The sequence below is a fragment of the Aulonocara stuartgranti genome (assembly GCF_965226115.1).
Source record: "Aulonocara stuartgranti genome assembly, chromosome: 11".
NCBI lineage: Eukaryota > Metazoa > Chordata > Actinopteri > Cichliformes > Cichlidae > Aulonocara > Aulonocara stuartgranti.
The window spans coordinates 38,383,998-38,407,936 of NC_138947.1; the positions used below are offsets into that span (position 1 = coordinate 38,383,998).

General features: G+C 44.3%; 1 protein-coding gene across 7 annotated transcripts in view; it reads left to right on the forward strand.

The window, feature by feature from the left end:
- Positions 1–23,766, forward strand: part of adcy3a (adenylate cyclase 3a) — a 61,195-nt gene extending 37,429 nt beyond the window's left edge. For all 7 annotated transcript variants that reach the window (XM_082551864.1, XM_082551865.1, XM_082551861.1 and 4 more), the window contains 10 exons: positions 138–225; positions 3,322–3,438; positions 3,620–3,900; positions 5,568–5,649; positions 6,685–6,843; positions 6,931–7,077; positions 10,080–10,193; positions 12,442–12,568; positions 14,454–14,578; positions 18,857–23,766. In XM_082551864.1, the coding sequence (XP_082407990.1) occupies positions 138–225; positions 3,322–3,438; positions 3,620–3,900; positions 5,568–5,649; positions 6,685–6,843; positions 6,931–7,077; positions 10,080–10,193; positions 12,442–12,568; positions 14,454–14,578; positions 18,857–19,036 (1,420 nt within the window). In that variant the 3' untranslated portion in view covers positions 19,037–23,766. The remainder of the gene's footprint in view (positions 1–137; positions 226–3,321; positions 3,439–3,619; positions 3,901–5,567; positions 5,650–6,684; positions 6,844–6,930; positions 7,078–10,079; positions 10,194–12,441; positions 12,569–14,453; positions 14,579–18,856) is intronic.
- The last annotated feature ends 173 nt before the right edge of the window (positions 23,767–23,939 follow it).

Genomic DNA, 23,939 nt, shown 5'->3' on the forward strand with positions numbered 1-23,939 from the left:
CACCTACTCTCCTAAGAACAAAAGAAAATGAAAGCAAAAGTAAGCCTACACACTTTGGCAGTGTAAACTGGAAGTCATAACTGTAATAATAATAACTCACTAATTACTCTCCACTACGTTCACGTGTTCTGGAACAGGCTGATTGCAAACTACATCACCTTTGCAGTGGGGGAGGTCTTACTGCTCATCCTGACCATTTGTTCTCTGGCTGCCATCTTCCCCAGAGTGAGTTATAACACATTCTTAGACTTCATTTACAATGTGATTAGGAGGATTTTCTTTTCTTTTACAACCTTGTTCAGATACAGAATCGATTAAACACACGCTGAATTTGTTTCGTTAAATTTTTACAAGCAAGTGGTGGGATCGTTTGGATATATGTAACCTCTCAGCGACTTATGGGTAGGGATGGGTACTGGTGTCCGGTGCCATGATGGCACCGGTTCTGACATAAACGGTAGTAACCAGACCGAAAAGCAGTGCACATTTCGGTGCTTTATTTCGGTGCTTTTTTTTCCTGAGCTGTGATACACTTCTAGCCAATCATTTTACGTTTCCGAGGATAGTAGGCGGGGCCAGGTACGTGCGTTCTTTTAGAGCAGAGCTACAGATTAAAAATGCCCAAGGCGAAGCGGTCAAAGTCTGGCTCTACTTCACAGCAAAAGATGCAAACTCAGCAGCAACAAGTGCTTTAAGCTGATACTGTGATACTGTCAAAGGAGGTAACACCAAGAATCCGATGAAACACCTGGCGACGCATAGCGTTTTTTTTTTAAAGCCCAGAAATGCGCCGTATGATAGCTTGCTGCGAGACCTCACACCGAGCGCATCTACTGTGCGTGGGTTGCCTGTTATCTGACCCGGAGTTAGCAACATCCCCCAAAAACCCCGAAGAGGAGAGTCCTGGCCCCTAGCCCTGCCAGTGTAGCAGAAATGATGAGGATGATGATGCAGCAGCAGCCGTTCTTCTCTGCGTGAGTAGCTTCATGTTGTTCGTGTGTAATTTACGTTGAGTAGGCTAACCACGTTATTACATTAATGCACGTAAGGTGAACTAGCAAACATCATCATAGCTACATGCGGCTGTCTTCTTGTTTGATGGCAGATACTCCCTTCACCCTGGCCAAAAAGGCTAAAATGACCAAAGAAAAAGTGGAAAATAGTTAAACATGAGAGGTTTTTGGACAAAGTTTGTGTTTTTTCCATTGTTTAAGCACTGCTTCCAGCCAAGAGTGATACCATATATGCCCTATAGCTGCAGAAAAGGCTAACATTGTTATCTTTTTACAAAAAACAGCTGAACATGAGAGGTTTTTGGACCAATTTTGTGTTCTCCATTCTTTAAGCACCGGTTTGAGCACCGTTTAAGCACCGACACCGTTTCAAAAGTACCGATTTGGCACCGGTATCGGATAAAACCTAAACGATACCCATCCCTACTTATGGGTCATTGCCTTCTTCTCTCACTGTGCTCACAGTCAATCCTCTGGAAAGCACCAGTGGCATTTTCTCTCACACAGAGTTGTCCACATATTGTCACAGTATTGGGGCTATGCTAATGTTGGAAATCATGTTAACAAAGTGTTACTACTGATTTTTAATTGCTAACACGGTATGGAAAATGTATCAGTTATTTGTCTTCATAAAGTTGTAACTAATGTGTTGTTTAGTTTCCCTTTAGCTCGCTCTGGTTACGTTTAGGTCCTAAAAGTACTTTGTTAGGTTTAGGAAAAGATTATCACTTGAGTTAAAATCCAAGTTTCCCATTGTCCAAAGATATTGGATGATAAGCTAATTGGTGACTCTAATTGGCCATTGATGTGAGACAGAAACAAGTTTCCACTAAATGTGGTCCCAAATGTGCAAATCATGCATCGGCTCTTCAAATGTTTTAAACTCAGACCTACAATTCTAAAAGTTTGTTTTGGAGGTTTTGGGCTTTTCCCATATAGACAGTGTCTCATCTGCTGCAGTCTTTACTGTACCCTCCCCTCACACAGCCCAGTTTTTCACACACAAAAACACCTACTAGACAAATAAGTTGAGGAGAAACAACGTTCTCTGCAAATGTGGTGACATTACACAGATTTAAAACATTTTCCTCCCGTATCGTTCATTTCACGAGTCAGTATAACTGCTACTCTCAAACACCTCTATGATTGTATCACTTACATGCGTCTCCTGTAGAGTCACAAATAGAGAAATGGGTAGAGAGAGATTATACTGAGAGTTCAGAGGAGCTGAAACAATAGATATGAAATGACTAAAATAAGGACCAACCTTGCTTTTTAAATTTAGATGATAGTGGGTGCAGTGATGTTACGTTATATACAAAGATTATGTTTGTTTATTGATATCAAAAAGCTAATTAACAACCAGTTAATATGCAGCTAACAACAGAAAAAGGAAAAATGTTTACAAAACTGTCTTAATTCAATTTTGACATGTAATTCAGGTAAGTAAGTTTAATACTTAAGACCAGGGTTAAAGTTTAAGTCTGAGCCACATGTGCCTGCCATGTACTGGATAAATATGTGATCTTCTGAAGTCATGGAAAAAAGCCGTGTGTTTATCATAGAGTACTTTTTCAGGCAGTACTTTTGATCCTCCCTCTTCATGGAAATTTAGATGTATTGATATTTTGCAGTCGGGTGAATATTGACAGCTGATGTCACGGCCTCCGCTCAGCTCAGGGCTGCAGCACACACTGATTACACGGACCGAGAACTGCAAGGTCACTGTAAACACTGCATGTAGCTCTGCAGGACTTATCAGTGCTACATCCAATATAACAACGTCCTAGGCCTGCAGTGTCCGTTTAAAGAGGCTAAATATGTGGTCATCTTTACTCCAGAAAGATAAACATAGGTGAGAGGATTAATGATGCCCGGGCTCACAGTTCTGGTGTTGTGAAAGGCTTCGAGACACCTAAAAGCGTCTGTCATGTTAAAACCCATCCATGCAGCTGTGTACAGCTGCTTTTGTCAGATAGTGTGTGTCAATTCAGCGACTTCCCCGAGTACACTTTCATGTAGTATACAATGTACACTATGCTGTTACTGTGTAGTAATGTGAATTTTAACACTGTAGCGCTATCTCAGATCAGAGTTGTGCTGCAGGTCTGTGTACCTCAACCATGAATTATTACCCAAAGCAAAGCCTAAATGTTTGACACATGAGAAGTTTTTCTTTTAACCTTTCACACATCTGTGACCAAAAGAAACAATAATCACACATTATGTTGTTTGTCTCAGCCACAGTGACAGTATGACTGTTCATGAATAAAAGCTTTCATTACTAAATGGATGGATTTCATGTCAGGTCTTTGCCAAAAAGCTGGTGTCTTTCTCCACCTGGATTGACCACACACGTTGGGCTCGCAACACTTGGGCCATGACCGCCATTTTCATCCTAACCATGGCTGACATAATGGACATGGTGAGCTCCTCATTTGTTTTTAACATCTAGACTAAATGCACCTTTTTGCCAGTAAGCAGGTGAATTATGTTAAAACTAGAGCCAATACAACATAAAAACTCTGGAGCTTATTGTGGGGGGACAGATATTGCAAATTTGAATAATGGTAAAGCTGATGGCTTCGTGCCTGTCTGCTGTGTAGCTTAGTTGTCTGCCTCAGGTCCCAGACTCAGACACCACCACAGTGGCCCCCTCCTCCTCGTTGTCCACCGTGTCCAGCCTTGAAGGTTGCCTGAACAATCCCAAATATTACAGCTACGTTGCTGTGCTGGCACTGATGGCCACCACAATGCTGGTTCAGGTCAGTCACATGGTTAAGCTTACCCTGATGCTGCTCATCACAGTGGCCACGGGCGTCGTTAACATCTACAGCTGGAAGGACATCTTTGACCGCTATGACATGGCCCGCTTCCACGACTACAGGTGAACCAGAAAACACCCAGTATGATCTGCATGAAGCAAGCGTGTGTGTGTGTGTGTGTGTGTGTGTGTGTGCGTGTGTGTGTGCGTGCGTGCGTGTGCGTGTGTGTGTGTGCGTGTGTGTGTGCGTGTGTGCGCGAGTGTGTGTGTGCGCGAGTGTGTGTGTGCGTGTGTGTGTGTGTGCGTGTGTGTGTGTGCGTGTGTGTGTGTGCGTGTGTGTGTGCGTGCGTGCGTGCGTGCGTGCGTGCGTGAGTGTGTGTGTGTGTGTGTGTGTGCGAGTGAGTGTGTGTGTGTGCGAGTGAGTGTGTGTGTGTGAGTGAGTGTGTGTGTGCGTGTGTGTGCGAGTGAGTGTGTGTGTGTGAGTGAGTGTGTGTGTGTGTGTGAGTGAGTGTGTGTGTGAGTGAGTGTGTGTGTGAGTGAGTGTGTGTGAGTGAGTGAGTGCGTGAGTGAGTGCGAGTGAGTGTGTGTGTGTGTGAGTGAGTGTGTGTGTGCGTGTGTGTGTGTGCGAGTGAGTGTGTGAGTGAGTGAGTGAGTGTGAGGGAGTGTGTGTGTGTGTGTGTGTGTGTGTGTGTGTGTGTGTGTGTGTGTGCGTGAGTGAGTGAGTGTGTGTGTGTGTGTGTGAGTGTGTGTGTGTGCGAGTGAGTGTGTGTGTGTGTGTGTGTGTGTGTGCGAGTGAGTGTGTGTGTGTGCGAGTGAGTGAGTGTGTGTGTGCGTGTGTGTGTGTGTGCGTGTGTGTGCGAGTGTGTGTGTGTGTGTGTGTGTGTGTGAGTGAGTGAGTGAGTGAGTGAGTGAGTGAGTGTGTGTGTGTGTGTGTGTGAGTGAGTGAGTGAGTGAGTGAGTGAGTGAGTGAGTGAGTGAGTGAGCGTGCGTGCGTGCGTGCGTGCGTGAGTGAGTGAGTGAGTGAGTGAGTGCGTGCGTGCGTGTGCGCGCGAGTGTGTGTGTGTGTTTGCTTGTGTGCGTGTGTGTGTGTGCGTGCGTGCGTGTGTGCGAGTGCGTGCGTGCGTGTGTGTGTGTGTGCGTGCGTGCGTGCGAGTGCGTGCGTGTGTGTGCGTGCGCGAGTGTGTGTGCGTGCGTGCGTGTGTGCGAGTGCGTGCGTGCGCGTGTGTGTGTGCGTGCGCGTGTGTGCGAGTGTGTGTGTGCGTGCGTGCGAGTGTGTGTGTGCGTGCGTGCGTGTGTGTGTGTGTGCGTGTGTGTGCGTGTGCGTGCGTGCGAGTGTGTGTGTGCGTGTGTGTGTGTGCGTGCGTGAGTGAGTGAGTGTGCGTGTGTGTGAGTGTGTGTGTGTGTGTGTATTCAAGTCTCAGTTTCATGTCAGTGTGTTTTGTGCAGAACATAATCCACTTTCTAGACTCCAACTGGTGTTTGAGAAATTTGCAATATGTATATAAATAACGCAGTCAGCTGTTCCAGTATAAAACAGCTTGCTCTGCCATTGGTGGGTTCAGGCTCTTATTCTGATATGTGCCTGTTATGTTACCCTGTCCCTGTGACAGCAGGCACGGCCCCAGCAGTGGGGCATGGATGTTACCTTCCTTGTACTCGTGCTAGGGTAACATAGGAGCGTTTGTCTAGAGCTCCAGTGTGTCTACAGGTCTTGGAACAACATTTTCTTGTGGAAAATACACAGAAGAAATGTTCAGACTGTTGTTGTTTCCCTGTTGTGTTTTTGGCAGGTCGTACCTGGTCCCATCTAAATTCGCGATGACAGTTATGATCTTCATTATGATGGTTAGCTTCTATTACTTCTCCAGACATGTAAGTTAAGCTTGTCTATTGTCTTCACTAAAGTAAAGGAAATGCTTTATGTAGTGTTGTATTGTGTAGTACTGCGCTGTAGTATCTGTAGTTCTTTGTCATGTTTACTGGTAAATACTTCAGCTCCAAGCCCATAAATATTATTGAAGATCATTTTATGGTAATTGGACATAATGCACAGCTGATACTTTTTTAAATGATTCTTTATCCCTAAAACCAGCAGTGTCTAAGAGTAAGAAGAACTTTGTTGATCCCAGAGGGAAGTTCAGGTCTGACGTAGCTCATCTGGTGTTTGCATGAGAGTTGAAAAACCTGCTGCGTGTGGGTCTGTGGGTCGTCAGGAGTCATGATGATAACAAATGAGAGAACACTGTAACTACTTTGTTTGTTAATACTTTTGACAGCAGTTGAAATGATGAAGTAGTAGTATTAATACAAATAAAATTAAGCATAATCACAAAAATAAGAATGGATATACTGACTTATACAAGACGAACGGGAACCAAGGCGACTCAGGACCTTTTGGCGCTCACATTACCAAATCAGGCAGAGCTCTACCCAGTCTGTGGCCTGTCTGTCAGGTGGATGTCTTTACTCATACTTCTGGTAGAGTCTCACACCAAAGCAGTGGCTGGATCATGTTAAATGCACTAGAAAAATCTAGGAATTAGATCTAAGCTCTTAGGTGGCACAAGGCTAGTCTCTTCATCACATGTTGATGCGTCGGCAACTGGTTGATAGTCAGTTAGCTCCCATCGTCTTTGCTACAAGATTTCGACAGGATGTTTTCCATAATGCCGGTGTCTTCTCCTGTTTCGTAGTCTGCTTGTAAATGTGACACAGGCTCACAAAGCGCTGGCTGGTCCTTTTATTTGAATACATGTCAGTAATATATCTTTAGGCACAATAGTTTTATATTACAGCGTTATGACTTCACGGCAGTTTTTCCCCTGCAGTTTGCTAATGTGCAACATTTTAGCATTTCATTGCTCGCAGTTGGCTATTGCTAACATGAGAACCTGTTGGCACCTGAAGGTGGAGAAGCTTGCCCGTACCCTCTTCCTCTGGAAGATTGAGGTTCATGAGCAAAAGGAGAAGGTGTATGAGATGCGGCGCTGGAACGAAGCGCTGGTGACCAACATGCTGCCTGAACATGTGGCTCGACACTTCCTAGGATCCAAGAAAAGGGACGAGGTAAGAGGCTCGCTGATAACACATCCTCAACTCACTGTGACTGTCAGAAGTCTTTTCTGTCCACACTAATGATCCGTTCTGTTCCAGGAGCTGTACAGCCAGTCATATGACGAGATCGGAGTCATGTTCGCTTCTATCCCCAACTTCTCTGACTTTTACACAGAGGAGAGCATCAATAATGGAGGCATCGAATGCTTGCGCTTTCTCAACGAGATCATCTCAGACTTTGACAGTGTAAGGAACCTTTTTTCCTCAGTGTCATACAGGTTTGATTTCTTCAAGAAATCAGATCAGGTCAGTTCTATCTCTACTGCTCTGGGACTTTAGTCTCAGATTATTTCATGACACATAGTTGAAAATACTACTTATTGACCTTATCCTGCCCATCGCTTTATTATGGAAGAGGTTAAAGCCACATGTGGAGCTTTTGGCTTTCATTGGGGTCGTCACAAAACATATTACAGATAGCATTTTAACTATGATATGTATGTGCTGTAATATTTGTAATGCATGCTTTTAGAGCAGGGTCAGCAACCTTTCTGATGATGAGTGCATCTAACATTTCCTCAGAGGTCAGTGTGCCGTATGACTGCATTAGCAATAAATGTAATAACGCTCTATATGAACAGTTACTCACTATATAGAACAACGTTATAGGATTATATTTGTTCACAGATGTTTGCAGCTGTCAGCGAATAGTTATCAGCTATTTAGAAACAAAACACTTTTAATCCATAACAGCAAATGAACTGAACAACAGAAAATACAAATGCTATTTATGGTCTCCTCACAACAATGATAAGAAAAATAAACTGGGCCAATATGGCATGTTTGTTAATACAGAGACACACATGTTACTGTGATCTCTGGTCTCCCAGTCAGAGACACAGGTCTCCCAGTGTCCAGCATTCAGACCTGAGGACTCATGTGAGAGAAAACCTGCTCACACAGACATGTGGAGCCAAACGCTGTCAATAAGGCCTCTGCAATGTTCTGAAGACAGTTAAACCTGTCAGGTAGTGACGTCCAGCAGGTGAACATGCAGCTCCATGAACACGCACAGCTGTGGAGTCCAGCTGCTTCGTAGTTCTGCAAACTTTGACCCCACAGAGTCGAGCTGTTCAGTTCAATCAGCTGCATTTCGATGTGTCGAGCCAGTTAATGCGAGACAAATCCAGCTGCTCATTAAAGCTTCTGGTTTGATCAGAAAAGAAAACATTGGTCCAAACAGCTGAAAGTCCTGAAAACACATCGTGAATTCTGTCTCGAGTCTACGGATGTATCCGTGTATCTCCGCGGTGCTGATGCTGCGCTGAGCCGACAGCTGCTGAAGCTTTTGAAGTGTCAGAACGTGAAAATTTCAACATCGCTTGAAAAAACTACCAGCTAACAACGTCCCTGTCACCGCTAGGCTAAGTGATTTTTAGCCAATTACAAGTTGAATCTGGTAGTTGGGGTCGTTAGCTAAGATACCGTCATTAAGAATGTGTCTATGGGACACATTAGTTGTGTTGCAATTTGCGATGTGCACCGCTGGCCCGGCCATTTATTTTTTAATGCACCTCTCAGATTAACTCACTGCGTGTCGTGCCCAGGGCTGGACTGGGACAAAACATCAGCCACTTTGCGCCAGAAAGAGGAAACCAGCGGACGTCACGCTAAACAACAGCAGCACGTTTGATCAGCTGTTGTTAGTAGAAATTAATATTAAATAAATTCTATCAGCTGATGTTTGCTGGAGCCACAGCTGTAAAGCTGCTGGTCATGATGTGGGTTTGGATATGTGGTGAGAGGGAAACATGAAGATGAAACCAGGAGATGTCCTTACTGAACCATCAGAGCTGAACAGGTGATGGAGAAACAGGTTTACCTTTTAGGTGACATGGATGAGTTGAAGGGAAGTTATGAACTGTTTCTGAGAGACAAATAACACCAGGATCCTTTTTTACGTAGCTGACAGCTGGTAACTGTGCAGGGGCGGGTCTAGCAAAGTGTTGCCAGGGGGGCAGGTAGGGCACTAACAGGGAGAGGGGGGCACAAAGACATACTTTTCTTTCTTAGTCTCATTTAAAATGTTTTGCTTTTATTAAATAATTATCTGAATCTTACAACCAAAGTTTTTATCTGATGTAAAATGTATAGAAATCACACATATACCAACAAGACTGTGCATCACTGTCACCACAGCGTTTGTTTTCATTCTTTATGGCTTTTCCTATAATACCTGGTGGGCCGGTCTCTAGAGCTCATATAGAGCAAAGATTAAGTCAGATACAGCAATAATTCCATTTTATTTTAATTCAGTGTCATTTATACAGCACCAAATCACAGCAACAGTCGCCTCAAGGTGCTTTATATAGTAAGGTAGACCCTACAATAATACATACAGACAGAAACCCAACAATCATATGACCCCCTATGAGCAGCACTTTGGCGACAGTGGGAAGGAAAAACTCCCTTTTAACAGGAAGAAACCTCCGGCAGAACCAGGCTCAGGGAGGGGCGGGGCCATCTGCTGCGATTGGTTGGGGTGAGAGAAGGAAGACAGGATAAAGACATGCTGTGGAAGAGAGACAGAGGTTAATAACAGATATGATTCAGTGCAGAGAGGTCTGTTAACACCCAGTGCATCATGGGAATCCCCCAGCAGCCTACACATATTGCAGCATAACTAATACAGGTGGGGTTGTGGTGGAGGTGGGTTAGAAAGTGGCTTGGAGATGACCGCCAACTTTAACCAAGCCAAATTGGTTTACATAACGTGACCTTAAACAAATCAATGTGTATAAATGAGCAGAGAAAGCAGACATTGAAATCAGGAATATATCTCAAATATCTGTGAGCTCGCTGACGTTCTGCAGTGATTCCAGCTGTGATTCGTGCACTAGAAAGAGAACCATAAAAGTTTCTGTACATTAGTTTAAATCTGATTTTACTTGAAGTCTCTAATTATGACTTGGATGGTGATCAGACCACAGCTACATGTTGTCATTGCAGAAATCGTTTAATTCCCAAACGTTCATGTTTTCTTTCAGCTGTGTGATAGCAGACCCCTGACGGTACAGTAATATTGAAAACGGTTACAAACACCTCGATATGTCCGTTTTGTGGTGAGATGAAGTTGAAATGTAAGTTGCTCAGATGGCCAGGGTGCAGTGCTTTTTAAAAATGGTTGCAGCATGTTTGTCTGTGCTTTCATTGTCAGTAACACAACCTCCCACTTGTCTCCATGTCAGCTGCTGGATGAGCCTCAGTTTCGCTGCATTACAAAAATCAAGACTATTGGCAGCACATACATGGCAGCGTCAGGTGTCACCCCGGACGTCAGCAACGGTTACAACTCCATCAAGGTCAGTGTGGTCACATGACTTCTTCAGCTTCAGTGTGTGTCATGCTGACAGAGCCAACATAATTGCATCTTAGTGTGAATAGATCTAGATCTGCTGCAGGTTTGGTGCAACTCTCTTTGTGGAAATATTAATTTGATTAAGATGATCTGATTAGGATGCAGGTACAGTTTACTGTATTTCAGAGGGCACAGCTGAGACAGCCTGTAACTCAGTTATTTCCATGGTAACGTAGATTTTTCATAATTTATAGGAATTTATAGGCTGAAGTCTTAATAAACAATCAGTGAAATGTTGCAGATTCTTTAGTTAGTTCAGTTAGTTTGACAACAAATGTAATGATAATCTGTCTGATTTACTATGAATATAAAGAAATATTTAAATTGGACAGTTAAGGAAAAAACCACCTCACTCGACAAGGATATAAGACAAATGTAACCTATGTTCTAATTAAGGCTATAATAATGGAAGATTACTAACCGTGCACTGAGCATAATGGAGAGTTAAATTACGTGTTGAGTGCTAATAGATAATAGGTTTGATGTCCTTATTGTGGTGACGACATCCTTAAGTCTAAAATGTGTCCCTCAGGTTTGATGTTGAGGCTTTCGATGCTTTATTGCATTTTCACTTTGGATAAACGAGCTTTGGTCGACACAGTCGTGTTAGAGCACAGGCTGCGTTTGTGTGCTGCTGTGTTTTCCAGTCTAATCTTTCCAGAACAAAGTCGCATGCTGTCGCACACCACAGACCACATGGTTGTCCCGACGCACAAACTAGTGGAGCTTAGTAATGGTAAAAGGACGGGTTCTTCTATAGCGCTCTTCTACTCTCCCGAGTACTCAAAGCGCTCTACACAACTTGCCACATTCACCCATTCACACAAGCACTTTCTTTATGCTTATCTAACTACATTCACACACAGTCATGCTCCGATGGATGTATCGGAGAGCAGCTCTGGGTTACTATCTTGCCTAAGGATACTTGACATGCAGACTGGAGGAGCCAGGGATTGAACCACCAACCTTCCAAGGCGACCTGCTGTACCTCCTGAGCTAGAGCCACAGTCAGTGTCGACATTCTGACTTTTGGCAATGATTTATCAGATCAACAGTTTGGTCATCTTGAAAGAAAAATCGACGTCAGCTTCACCAGAGGTTGGTGTTTGCAGTGGAGACGTCCAGGGATGCATGTAATCTACTGCTTATCTACTGTAACTGATGACACACAGCACTTTACACGCCTCATTCACCCATTCACACTCCAAACTGGGGTCAGTAGCTTTTCCAAGGATATTAGTCATGCAGACTGGAGCAGATGGGCATCAAACCATCATCCTTCTGATAAGCAGGTGACCTGCTCCACCACCTGAGCTACAAAGTTTAAATGAGCTAAGGCTTTGGGTTTTTTTGTGGGCCACATTCTACATATACGTAGAATTTGTGTTCATTTTAGGCATTTTGAGTAGTGAGTCAGTATTTACATCAGGGGTGTCCAACTCCAGGCCTCGAGGGCCGGTGTCCTGCAGGTGTTAGATCTCACCTTGGTTCAACACACTTGAATCACATGATGAGCTCATTGCCAGGCCTCTGGAGAACTTCAGCACATGTCGGGGAGGTCATTCAGCCATTTAGATCAGCTGTGTTGGATCAAGGACACGTCTAAACCCTGCAGGACACCGGCCCGCGAGGCCTGGATTGGACACATTAAACATAAGAACACCATTTTATTTGCACCCGTTGAAATCCTTGTTTTAGGATTCAATGCTCACGTTTAGGCCATTTGGCTGGTCAAATCCGGTCACATTACAATGTGATTTGACCAGTCCCACACAGAGATGTGACCTTTTATTTTCCTGTTGAAAGCCTCGTTTTAAGGTTCGACGGTTTTATTTCCGAGTTTTGGGTGAGAGTGAGGCGCTGACAGAACGAGTTAGTGATAGTTTAATGCTGAGGTGAGAGGCTTATACAAGCATTAATGTTAATATCATTATGAATACAAGCACAACAGAGAATGATGAAAAATTAAAGGCTGAATTTAATAGCCTAAGAAAATGGACTCACGTGACTGAACTGCTTGGTGGTTCAAAGTTCGTCACCAGGAAAAAAGACGCTCACTCCCAGTTATCTGCTTGGTTGTTTTTACACAGAAGAACCCAAATCAATAATCCAGATTTATAATACAGTAAAGAGCTGTTTACAAAGTGAAGCATTTAACCAAGTAAAAAACTGAATTTGCTTTTGCCTGACAGAAGGAAGAGCTGTCGGACACCGAGCGCTGGCAGCACCTGGCAGACCTCGCAGACTTTGCGCTGGCCATGAAGGTTACACTTATGAACATCAACTACCAATCATTCAACAATTTCATGCTGCGCATCGGTACGTCCTAATCTTAAGACGGTTGAAGGGTTGCATGTTAGGTGTGTTGCTGTGCAGGTCCGTCAAAGATATGTTATCTCTCTTATGGTCAGTGGATTCAAACCATGTAGGAACAAAACACAACAAATAGTTGACGTCAGGAGCAAAGCTGAACTTGCAGACTTCATCTTGTACATGTTGTGTTCATGCTGTATAGCATTCATTCACTTAGCATTACCGTAGTTTTAAATGAGTAATTAGCATCTCCAGTGTATTTATTTTTTGTTAAAACGAAGACTATTAGAAACATTACAAAAGGGATTTTGACCCAGAAGGAATCATGTCTAAAACATGAACTGAGTGTTGGCAAAAAAGGAGAAATCACAGCCACCAGTCCCACATGGACATATGACCTTTTATTTTTATCTAAATGTTCTCCAGTGAATTATCAGGGAGCATGCAGACTACCAGAGCATTCTTCTGTTACTCTGCGTCGCAGACAAACTTCATCGTTTGATCTTTGAGTTGGAATCATCCTGAACTAAAATGAGATCTTTGCTTTTGATTGTGACACTTGAATCAACTTTAAAATATAACTTTGAGTATAACTTTCATACACTATGCCCTGACCGGGGAGAGACCTGGTCTGTTAGAAAACGTTTACTTCTGATTGTAAATAAGACCGACAGTGAGCAGCATGTCAGGGAGGCTGAGGTTGTGGTGGAGAGGACGTTTTGACTCGTCTTATAGAGTCTCAAGTGTCATGGAACATGAAAGATTCAATAAGCAGCCTCGAAAACATTAGATGGAAAACTACATTTATATCATGTTGTAAAATTGTAACAAAATGCAGCATAACTAGGGGAGGATTCAGGGTCACCTGGTCCAGCCCTAACTATATGCTTTAGCAAAAAGGAAAGTTTGAAGCCTAATCTTAAAAGTAGAGATAGTGTCTGTCTCCTGAATCCAAACTGGAAGCTGGTTCCACAGAAGAGGGGCCTGAAAACTGAAGGCTCTGCCTCCCATTCTACTTTTAAATACTCTAGGAACAACAAGTAGGCCTGCAGAGCGAGAGCGGAGCGCTCTAATAGGGTGATATGGTACTACAAGGTCATTAAGATAAGATGGGGTCTGATTATTTAAGACCTTGTATGTGAGGAGCAGGATTTTGAATTCTGGATTTAACAGGAAGCCAAAACAGGAGAAATCTGCTCTCTCTTTCTAGTCCCTGTCAGGACTCTTGCTGCAGCATTTTGGATCAGCTGAAGGCTTTTCAGGGAGTTTTTAGGACTTCCTGATAATAATGAATTACAACGAAGATGTTTTTCTAAAATTGCTGTAACTAAGTTTAAGGTTATAATTCCTCCACTGTTATCTTATTCAATGCCATGTGTCCACACAGTGCAGAGCAGCTACAGGACCTAACCTCTACTTCCACAGAGTCCCATTTTCTTGTTAATAGTGTTACATCCTCGCTGTACATGTCACTCTTCTGGGGAACCAGCTTCCAGTTTGGATATGGGAGACATATCGCCTCTATACTTTAAAATGTAAGCTCAAAACTTTCTTTTTTGATGAAGCTTATTCTTGGCCCTCCCTTAGTTATGCTGCCCGTGGCGGCTGGGGGCATAATACACTCTGTGTGTCTTTGTCCTGTCCTGCTGCCTTCATCCCTGAGCCACGGTCTACTGGAGGGTTTTAAAAGAGGGTTTCTTCTTCCAGTTGTCACCACATGTTTGGTCATATGAGGGTGTCTGATTGGGGTTTTCTTGTTATTATTGCCGAGTGTTTACCGTACATAAAAGTGCTTTGAGGCAACTTTTCTTGTGATTTGCCGCTAAATAAACAGACTGAAGTGAATTAAAATGAAAGTCAACACGTTGCATATTTCAACACTCTCTTTTAGGTCTAAATAAGGGAGGGGTGCTAGCTGGAGTGATTGGTGCTCGCAAACCCCACTTTGACATCTGGGGCAACACTGTCAACGTGGCAAGCCGCATGGAGTCCACAGGTGTGATGGGCAACATCCAGGTACTGCTTCACTTCAGACTTCTGCTTTATCTTATTCAAATAACCTCCAAAGAGATTATTGTAGAGAGGAGGTCAGATAAATAGTGTAAAGTTTCTTTTAAGCAGTTTTAAGATCACAGCAAAAAGTATCTGTTGTGCTATGAGGAAGACTTCCCATCTGGCATCTGAGGCAGAGTAACCAGCTCAGCCGCTGGTTGTATACAGATGTGATCTAGCACTATACCGTTCTTCCCAGGAAACATCTTTCTGATTCCTCCACCAGCGACATGACCCTGGGCAACTGAGGGGGCACGATTATGACAGCTTGGCCTATGGCACGGTCGTGTGTTGAGACTTCTGTTTGGCCTGGATGCTTTAATCTTCCACTGGTGATGATGTTACCTTGTCCAGAAACCACCTGCAGCAGTGAGGCGTCCTGCTGCCCCACGAGCAGCAGAGTTGATGTAATGGATCAGCAGTATCCAATGATGCGCAGCCAAGAGGTTTCACATTAAGGATCCCTTCTACCGCCATGCGGTGACTTAGGAACAATGTGATCCTCAGGATGATTGGAGTGCAGACTTACCTTATTTCCCTCTCACAGGTTCATCAGAAATGTGTGTGGTGGATTAGTATGGAAGGTAATCTTCTGATTTACAAGATGCACCTGAAGAATGGGCTATATGGTGGAGAAAGCCTCCTGCAGCTCTCGAGACCTGCCTCAGAAATTGGATCTATGATTTGAATATACATTGAATGGTGTTCTCGACAGGAGACACAAGGCCAGGAGGAAAGCGTCTGAGCACAGAGTCAACAGCAAATCAAGGTGTGCAGATCTGATGATTAGGCACTTAAAGATTATCCCTCTGAGGCGCTCATGTCAAGCAGTCAGCTCCAGTTGGACAGAATACAGGTTTGTGGACGTGGAGTCTCTCTGTGAGCAGATCAGCCATTGCAGCGAGGACAGGTGTGTTGGTTGGGAGGGCCAGTGCTCTGAGGTTTGTTGCTATAACATGGGGGCCCAGCAGCAGGCTGGTGAAAGATCATGAAGCTGCTTCCCCCTTGTGATGCCGTTATCCAGGTTTTCCACTGGTATGATATATTTCCACGGGGGAGAACTGGTGAGCTCCTGGATTTCAGCACAAATGGAAGACCTTTTAACAGGACTCAGACCACAACTAACCCAGCGCAGTAGTGGATTCAGTCCATGGTGCTTTGCAGCGGTAGAGCAAGCTGAGTTTGCAGAGTAGTCTGAACAGCTCTGAGCTCCAAACGAAGCATGAACCATTTCTTCTGAGGAGCTACCTGGGATCTGGCCGTCAGGAAAGTGCCAGTTGTGGCAATCCGTGTCCTTGTGTAAGCTACAGCCACAGCTGCTGTGGTGCACATGATGGTGTGGAATGTACCGAATCCAGTCGAACCATTCCCCCTCCTCTGGAGTCAACTTCACCACAGATTTCTCCAGTTTGTGGAGCTCCTGGTTGTACGTCTGTGACCTTCTGGAGTCCTTCCATAATCACAGCTCACTGGCTATTGATCCACGACAGCTTCTTGAGGTGCTTTCAGCTGAGGTGGCATATTTCTGAAAGGGAGGATGTCAAGCTGCCACAGCCTTTCCACGTTTTTGTAAAGCTATGTTGTCTGTGTGAGTAAGGCTGAGTGTAACCATCTATCAGCTTACTGTCGTAGACTACTGTGGGTTGCTGCAGTGCCAAACCCAGCTTGGTGCAGACTGCTTCTGGCCCTCCAGGCCACAGATCACTGGTCAAACACGAATGATAAGGTGAGGGTGATCTGATCCGATCATAGGTCTCACCCAGCTGAGACCTTTAAGGGGAAGTCGTAGGTGGTTCTTCTCAGTTGTTTCCACTGGGCAGGATTGTTTAGCTAGGGCTAGTTGTTGTGCTGTGAATGACTTCGATATTTAATGCCTCACCTTTGGCTTTGCTTTGGTGAACATATCCAGTGATATCCTCCATTCAGCTGTAGGACTTACTGTCGCGATGGTTTATTGGGCCACAGCCTTGTCTGTCTGGGCAGGGCAAGGAACTTCATGGGAGCAGACAATTTTCTCTCCAACCTGTCGTCCAGCATTGCAGAGGTCTGCATCTATGATGAGCGTGATGGTCAGCATAGATGACACTGGATCCAGCATTCATGGTAAGAATATTAGGGTTTTGTTCTTTAGCCTTGGCAAGGCAGGTAGTGCAAGGAGGCGTTGCTCACCACAGGTGCTGCTGGGTTTCTTGAGCATGCAGCAACATGTTTACGTCACATCTCCAACATCTCCAGTCCACCACAGTGGCCACGTCTAGCCTGGAGAAATCCTTGGATCCTCTCAAGTAATGCTCCTCACAATAGGGATCGAAACACTCTCTCTTCTTCTGTGACACGAGCCTTAGAAGATGGATGGGCCACAGCAAGTGGTCTTGTGGTAGTGGCTAATAAACTACCGTATTTCCCGGACTACAGAGCGCACCTGAATATTAGCCGCACAAGCTAGAATCAGGGGAAAATCCTGTTTTGTACATACATTAGCCGCACCTGACTAAAAGCTGCAGGTGTTTCAATGTTGACTCATCATATGTAAGAGAATATGCACAAAGGGAATTGTCAGGAAAGAGATGGCTGTTTGGAGACACACCCCTTTTATTAATATTTTGAAAAACAAGTTATGGGCACATATTTGCATAACTTTTTAGGTATATGTACAAGTAGCGGTAATTACAGGTATGAAACATGTACTGTGCTTCATAAACGAGTAACAAATGTAGTACATAACAATAACCTACAGCACACCAGAAAAATAGATCCGGCCTACCTTTTAGGCTCAGGTGCAGTGACACGGCTTTAACAAGAAGAAAAGTCAGTCATTCACCATCTTTCTCTTCTTCCTGCGCACTGAAACCACCAAAGTCCTCTTCTCCAGTGTCGGATACGAACAGGCTCAGGATGGCTTCATCATCCACCCTCCCGCTGAACGAGTAGCGCTACTTTGAAGTTTGTTTTTCGTGCTACTTGTACGGCACTACGTTGCCTGGCGGATGGACATGTGACCAACATACCACTCTTGAACCCCGATACTGTGTGTCTGATCACATGCCCTTCCGCCAGGCAACGTAGTGCCGTACAACAGCGGAACAAACAAAACAAATCCTCTTACCATATGACAAAAATCATGGACAATCCATAGAAAAGAAGCACCTGACTAAAAGCCGCAGGGTTCAAAGCTTGTGCAAAAAGTAGCGGCTTATAGCCCGACAATTACGGTACCTGTGTTCTTGGTTTGACAGTGCCTACTGACTTTCCTCTCCAGTGATGTAAGTGCAAATAGCCTTGGTTGGGGCAGTATTCCCAAAGTTATGGGGTGGCTGTTGCTCAGGAGGTAGAGCGGGTCATCTACTAATCGGAAGGTTGGTAGTTCAATCCCTGGCTGCTCCAGTCTGCATTCCATATACCCTTGGACAAGATAGTAACCCGAAGTTTCTCTACGATGCATCCATCGGAGTCTGAATGTGTGAATGTTAGATAGAAAGCACTTATGTAAAAAACCATTTACAAGTTTGGTAAGTAGTCGGTCTGCATGGGATCCACAGTGGAGTTACCTCTCTGCTACTCCGTTGACAGTAGTTAGCATCCCCACAGGACAGACCCGCTTCAAAAGCTTGAGAGTCCCCTGCCTTTATGGGTGGTGTGCACAGGACGGCACTGAGTTTGCTTGTACTCCTGTCCGAGAGCCCTCAGCACACTGATATATGCAGTTGGGTCACAAATGTATCGTTTAGCACACTTGATAACTTCAGGTGAGCTAATAAGATCTTGTAATCCTCGGACAAATGCTTATGAGGACCAAGAACATCACTCAGTCCTTCCTGTAGCAGGGCTAAGCTGCTCTCCTTCCCAGAGCTGAAACCAGTAAGATACGTCTAACATGCTGGGTTAGAAACTCTAATGACCAGCTGCTGGTGGCACACGTGACTGAGACTGGTGGCACAGGCTTAATGAATCATGATAAGGTCTACTGGGCAAAAGAGGGGGGTGGTCTGGTTGAAGTGTTCCAGGTAGCCCACATACCTGTGCTGGCTGCAATAACTCTGGGTACAAGAGCTGGAGCAGGTCTGGATGCAGGTGTAAGAAGATAGTCCGGATGTGGTGACGCAACTCTGGCGACAGATGCCGATGCATCCATATCTGTGACCAAACATAACCAGTGGAGCTTTTGAATGTGCAGCTTTGAATTGTGTCCCCAACTGTACAAAGCAATGAGACATACTTTTGTACTCTGTGTGTTTCCCTCAGGTAGTGGAGGACTGCTACAACATCCTGAAGGAGTATGGCTTCCGCTTCGTGAGGAGAGGGCCCATCTTTGTGAAGGGGAAAGGAGAGCTGCTCACTTATTTTCTGAAGGGAAGAGACAAACAAGGCTCATTTATCAACGGCTCCTCTGTCACTCTGCCACATCAGGTGGTGGATAGTTGAGGACTTATCTGTCTGTCACACACTCATGCACTCATCGGTCATAGGCTGTGTGAAGAGTCGTGCAGGGGAAAGAAGTGAATTGATTTAAAGTCCTGGGAAACCTGAAACTATAACTGAACCGAAGCCTAATTCATTTACAAACTTCATAAACATGAACTGGTGTATTCTCTGTCTGTACAGAAAGATGTACAGATGCCAGAAGAGTCTGTATTTGATTTTGAAGATGATTTCAGTTTAGCAGTATATATTTAAATCAAGATGTTCGAATAAATTGAGAAGATTAGAAGCTGAGGGCACCAAACAGATAGGAGATTAAAGGGAAACCTGATTCTTTGACTGTGACACTGAGGGGACTGATCGATGATGCTGTCAAGGTTTGAAGTTCTTACTTCTTAAATAAGGAGTTACATGGAAATTCATAATATTGGGTTAAACAGGTTAAACAGAACTCTTGCTTTGGACGGATACTGCAGAACAAATTATTCATCATTTGGAAGTTTTTTTCTTTTTGTCCTCGTGTCACCCTTCCTGAAACCATAGGCACAGAAACATTTACCAAAAGGAGACTTTAGTGTAATGAAACACCCAGTAACACACCACACGGGTCAAATCTGTGCAGATTTGTTTTATAAACCACTCCGTTTGATGACAAATGCACTTGTAGCTTAAAATGAATCCAGGTACTGAATATACAGATAGTAAAGTATTACAGTGTTACCTCAGACACACAGCTAATACTACTGACGTGATTTCTCTGCATCCTTAGATTTGACAGCAAGAGCTCAAACTGGCCCATTAACTTCCTGGGTGGCTGTAGCTCAGGAGGTAGAGCAGGTCCTCTACTAATCACGAGGTTCACCGTTTGCTCCCTGCCTGCTGTAATCTTCATTGGGCAAGATACTAACCCCAAATTGCTCTCCAGTGCATCCATTGGCATGTGAACATTAAATAAAAAGCACATAAGCATAAAAAACGTGCTGGAGCACGAGGTATAAAACGAGTCCCTTTACCATCCTGCACAGCTTTCACTCCTGGATCAGGCCATGAAGCTCTCCCTGCTGCTACCTTCTGTTGAATCATAGTTTCTTTGTTTCCTCATTTAGAAACATCAGGACCTGTCTCTGCTTCAGCACTTAAACTGATGCATTTAAGAAGCACTCCCCTTTAGCAAACCATGGTATGTGTAAATGTTCGACATGTGCAAAGGAAGTGTTGCTTTTGTTACAGCAGAGATTGTTAGCTTTGGCTGGTACAGTCCAAGCAAACTTTTAAACATTTCTCTCTCTGTCTCTCACACTAATCTCTCCTCTGGAGCAATAAAAATGTATTTTAGGCATAAACTTTAATTTTACTGCAGGAGGTGAGTGAGTAAGATAGATCATTAACTCAATTCAATTTTATTTACACAGCGCCAAATCACAACAACAGTCACCTCAAGGTGCTTTATACTGTACAGTAGACCCTACAATAATACATACAGAGAAAAACCCAACAATCATATGACCCCCTTTGAGCAGCACTTTGGTGACAGTGGGAAGGAAAAACTCCCTTTTAACAGGAAGAAACCTCCAGCAGCACCAGGCTCAGGGAGGGGCGGGGCCATCTGCTGCGATTGGTTGGGGTGAGAGAAGGAGGACAGGATAAAGACATGCTGTGGAAGAGAGACAGAGGTTAATAACAGATATGATGCAGTGCAGAGAGGTCTGTGAACACAAGAACTTGTATATAAGGAGCAGGCTTTTGAATTCAGTTCTGGATTTAACAGGAAGTCCATGAAGGAGAAATCTGCTCTCCTTCTCAGCACAGACGAGACACACAGTGGCCACAGCCTGATCATCCGACTGCATTCGATTAGACTTGATCTGTGACTGTTACTGGGTCGGACGTGGTAGCGCAGTAGTGACATGAGGCAGATGCTGTGTGACTGATGGAAAAGAGTGCATGCTTGAAGGAAGCGCTTGACTTAAGCAAAACATTTTAAATAAATGATCCTAATTGTAAAGACAGGCGGGAGACAACAACATGTGGACTGGTTGGGAATAAACCAGACACTGAGACTGGATCATCAGAGTAGCATAGGCTCAGTGTCTTTTTGCCCAACAGCAGATTGACCAAATCTTTGGCTTCTGTAACCAGATTAGTTCTTTGAATTCAGCATTTCAGTATGAGAAACACACTGATGGGCTACATCTCTTTCATAAATGTATCTGATTTTTTTCAAAACAATGGAGATTTCTCTCTTGTGCGCTCACAATCCTCTTTAGTAACTAAGCACCATGTCCTCATCACATGGACACACGGTGGGTTTGCACAGCGTGTATGTTGGAGTTCATCCTCAGTTACTAAAAGCCTGACAGCCTTCACCGGTCCTGCCTCTGAGGAGGATTCAACCAGTGAGGGACAACGGTGTGATCATACAGACTCGTTTGCTGCTCGTCTGCTGTGGTGGAAGAAGCGTGTGCAGCATCGAATGTATGTTTTTTCCTCGATTCAGAAATGGGACACATCTCCCAGCTCTCCTTAGCCGCACCGCTCCACTGGCTTCTGTGTCTTGAAGCTGTGTCAGATGGATAGCAGAGGTGTTTTTGAAGTGGGCGGACAAGCTGTGGATAAGTGCACACGACAGCTGGGACATGTTAAAATGGCAGAATTCATTTTTGCAGTAGAAGCGAGCTTCTCCTGTTTGTTTCCCTCCACTGTCAACGTCTGTCTTCAGTTTGTTTTGGTAGTTCTGCTGATACGATTTCTTGGTCTCACTGGTTCCAAAAAACCTGTTGACATGAAAACTGGCCCCTAACCCTAACAGCTCCATTTTCAGACTTGTCATGCGTTTGTGTCAGTGCACCAGTCCTGCTCTCTTCTTGTGAAGATACCTCCACTTGGGGCAGCCACTGGCTCCCAAACCAGAGCGGCCATCCCAGTACAAGCTGGAGGTCATATCTTGATGAAACCAACAGAACTGCATCATCTGGGAAAAGCAGAGACGAGACAAACCCCCCCCCCCAGCCTCACCCCGAGGTTTGCCTACCCAACAGACTCTTCTCTTCAGCACCTTTGCACCCCTCACTGTCGCTGGCCACGTCCCTACTGATGATGCACAACGAGACAGCGAGTCCCAATGTGTAGCACTTTCCCCGCCCTGCCCCACGACTCCAAACAGCATAGTTATTCTGAACAGCTGTTTGGGGTGTAACTACTAATAATAGCCAGAACCTGTTTCCCCGTCCGATGGAGCACTGAGGAAAACTCTGATCTACAGGCTTCATGCTTCTCTCACCCCAACCGGTCGCAGCAGATGGCCCCGCCCCTCCCTGAGCCTGGTTCTGCCGGAGGTTTCTTCCTGTTAAAAGGGAGTTTTTCCTTCCCACTGTTGCCAAAGTGCTTGCTCATAGGGGGTCATATGATTGTTGGGTTTTTCTCTGTATCTATGAAGCGCCTTGAGGCGACTTATGTTGTGATTTGGCGCTATATAAATAAAATTGAATTGAATTGAATTGGGGACACAAGTAAACCTCACCTGTCCATTTCTTCTTCATGAAACTGGTCCCACAACCTGAGCTGTACACGTATCTCTCACACGCTCTGGGTCCTTCCCAGCAAACAGATGACATTCAGCATCACCTGAAGCCAGTTTAAGCAGCCAGTGATTGGATCACCATGATCTCTGTCCCCAGTGAACCAACAGACGTATCCAGGAGAGAAAATGGGACAAGCAGTGAGATCTGCCCTTCCTGTACTTGTGCCCATAGTTATGTGTGCTGTCATTAGCTTTATTATTATAGCTTCAGTTTAGGTTCAGTCTCCTGATGAGATGTTTTAGCTTGTCCAGAGAAACATGATTGCACTGTAGCTCAGTGAATGCAAATCTTAGTTAAGCTGGTATTGTACTGCAACTGAGTGAAGTAAGAGGCCGGGTGAGAAGCAACATCAGCTGACCAAGTCTCATAGTCACTGAATCAGCTGCTCCCTGAATCCACCTGCACAGCAGGACAGGTGACACGAGTTCTTTGACATTTCAGAGCCAGTTTTGGACGGTGTTTTAGGAAGTAGGAAGCAACAACTCTGTATGAGTGCGACGTACACGATGGCCTTGACATAACAGCAGCAGTCACTGCTCTTTCCTCTGTTTATTGTTACTGTCTGTAAAAAGGGAAGAAAGTGCAATAGTCTGTTCTTCTGCACACCAGATGCTCTTCATTCCTTCCCCTTTAATTCACATTTTCATAATGTGATCTTTTTTCTTTGTAAAAACGAAGAGGACAGGATGTATTCTTGTATATAGAGTTTACACAGTGTTTACTGGTTAAATGTATTTATTGGAAATGACAGGGATGCTTTTTTCCTCCACACATGTGAAAGTGCCAATGATGAAACGATGGCTTTAGGTTTGAATGCCGTAACATGGACTAAGGCTGTTTTCTGAATTTTATTTTTAAGAATCTCAGGATTGGGAACAAACTAGCACTTTCAACAATGTATGAGCTCAGACATGAATCCATGTTTTAGGTGCAACTGTGTGGGTTTTTTCTAAGCTGAACACAAACACACTCCGGCTGTTGGTGTTAGAAGTAAAGAACAAGCTGTGGTTCTTGTTACTGCGCTGATTTTGATCCTTTTTCACGCCTTCCCAATCTTTTGTTTTGGTTTGTTAAATCCTTTCTTATTTAATGTGCCCTCTCTCCTTTGAGTTGTTGGTTATCACTTACTGATTAAAGAATTATACTGATAAATCTCAGTGTCGTGATTACTGCACAGCCCATTGAGACAACTGATTTGTGATTTACTCAAAATCCGGAAAGCGACTGCGTTCAGACGGTGATGATCAGCTAATTAATGAGAAAACATTCAGGTTAAAAAACTAGGAGCATGCTTGAACCATGCATACAGATGTGCACAGACCACA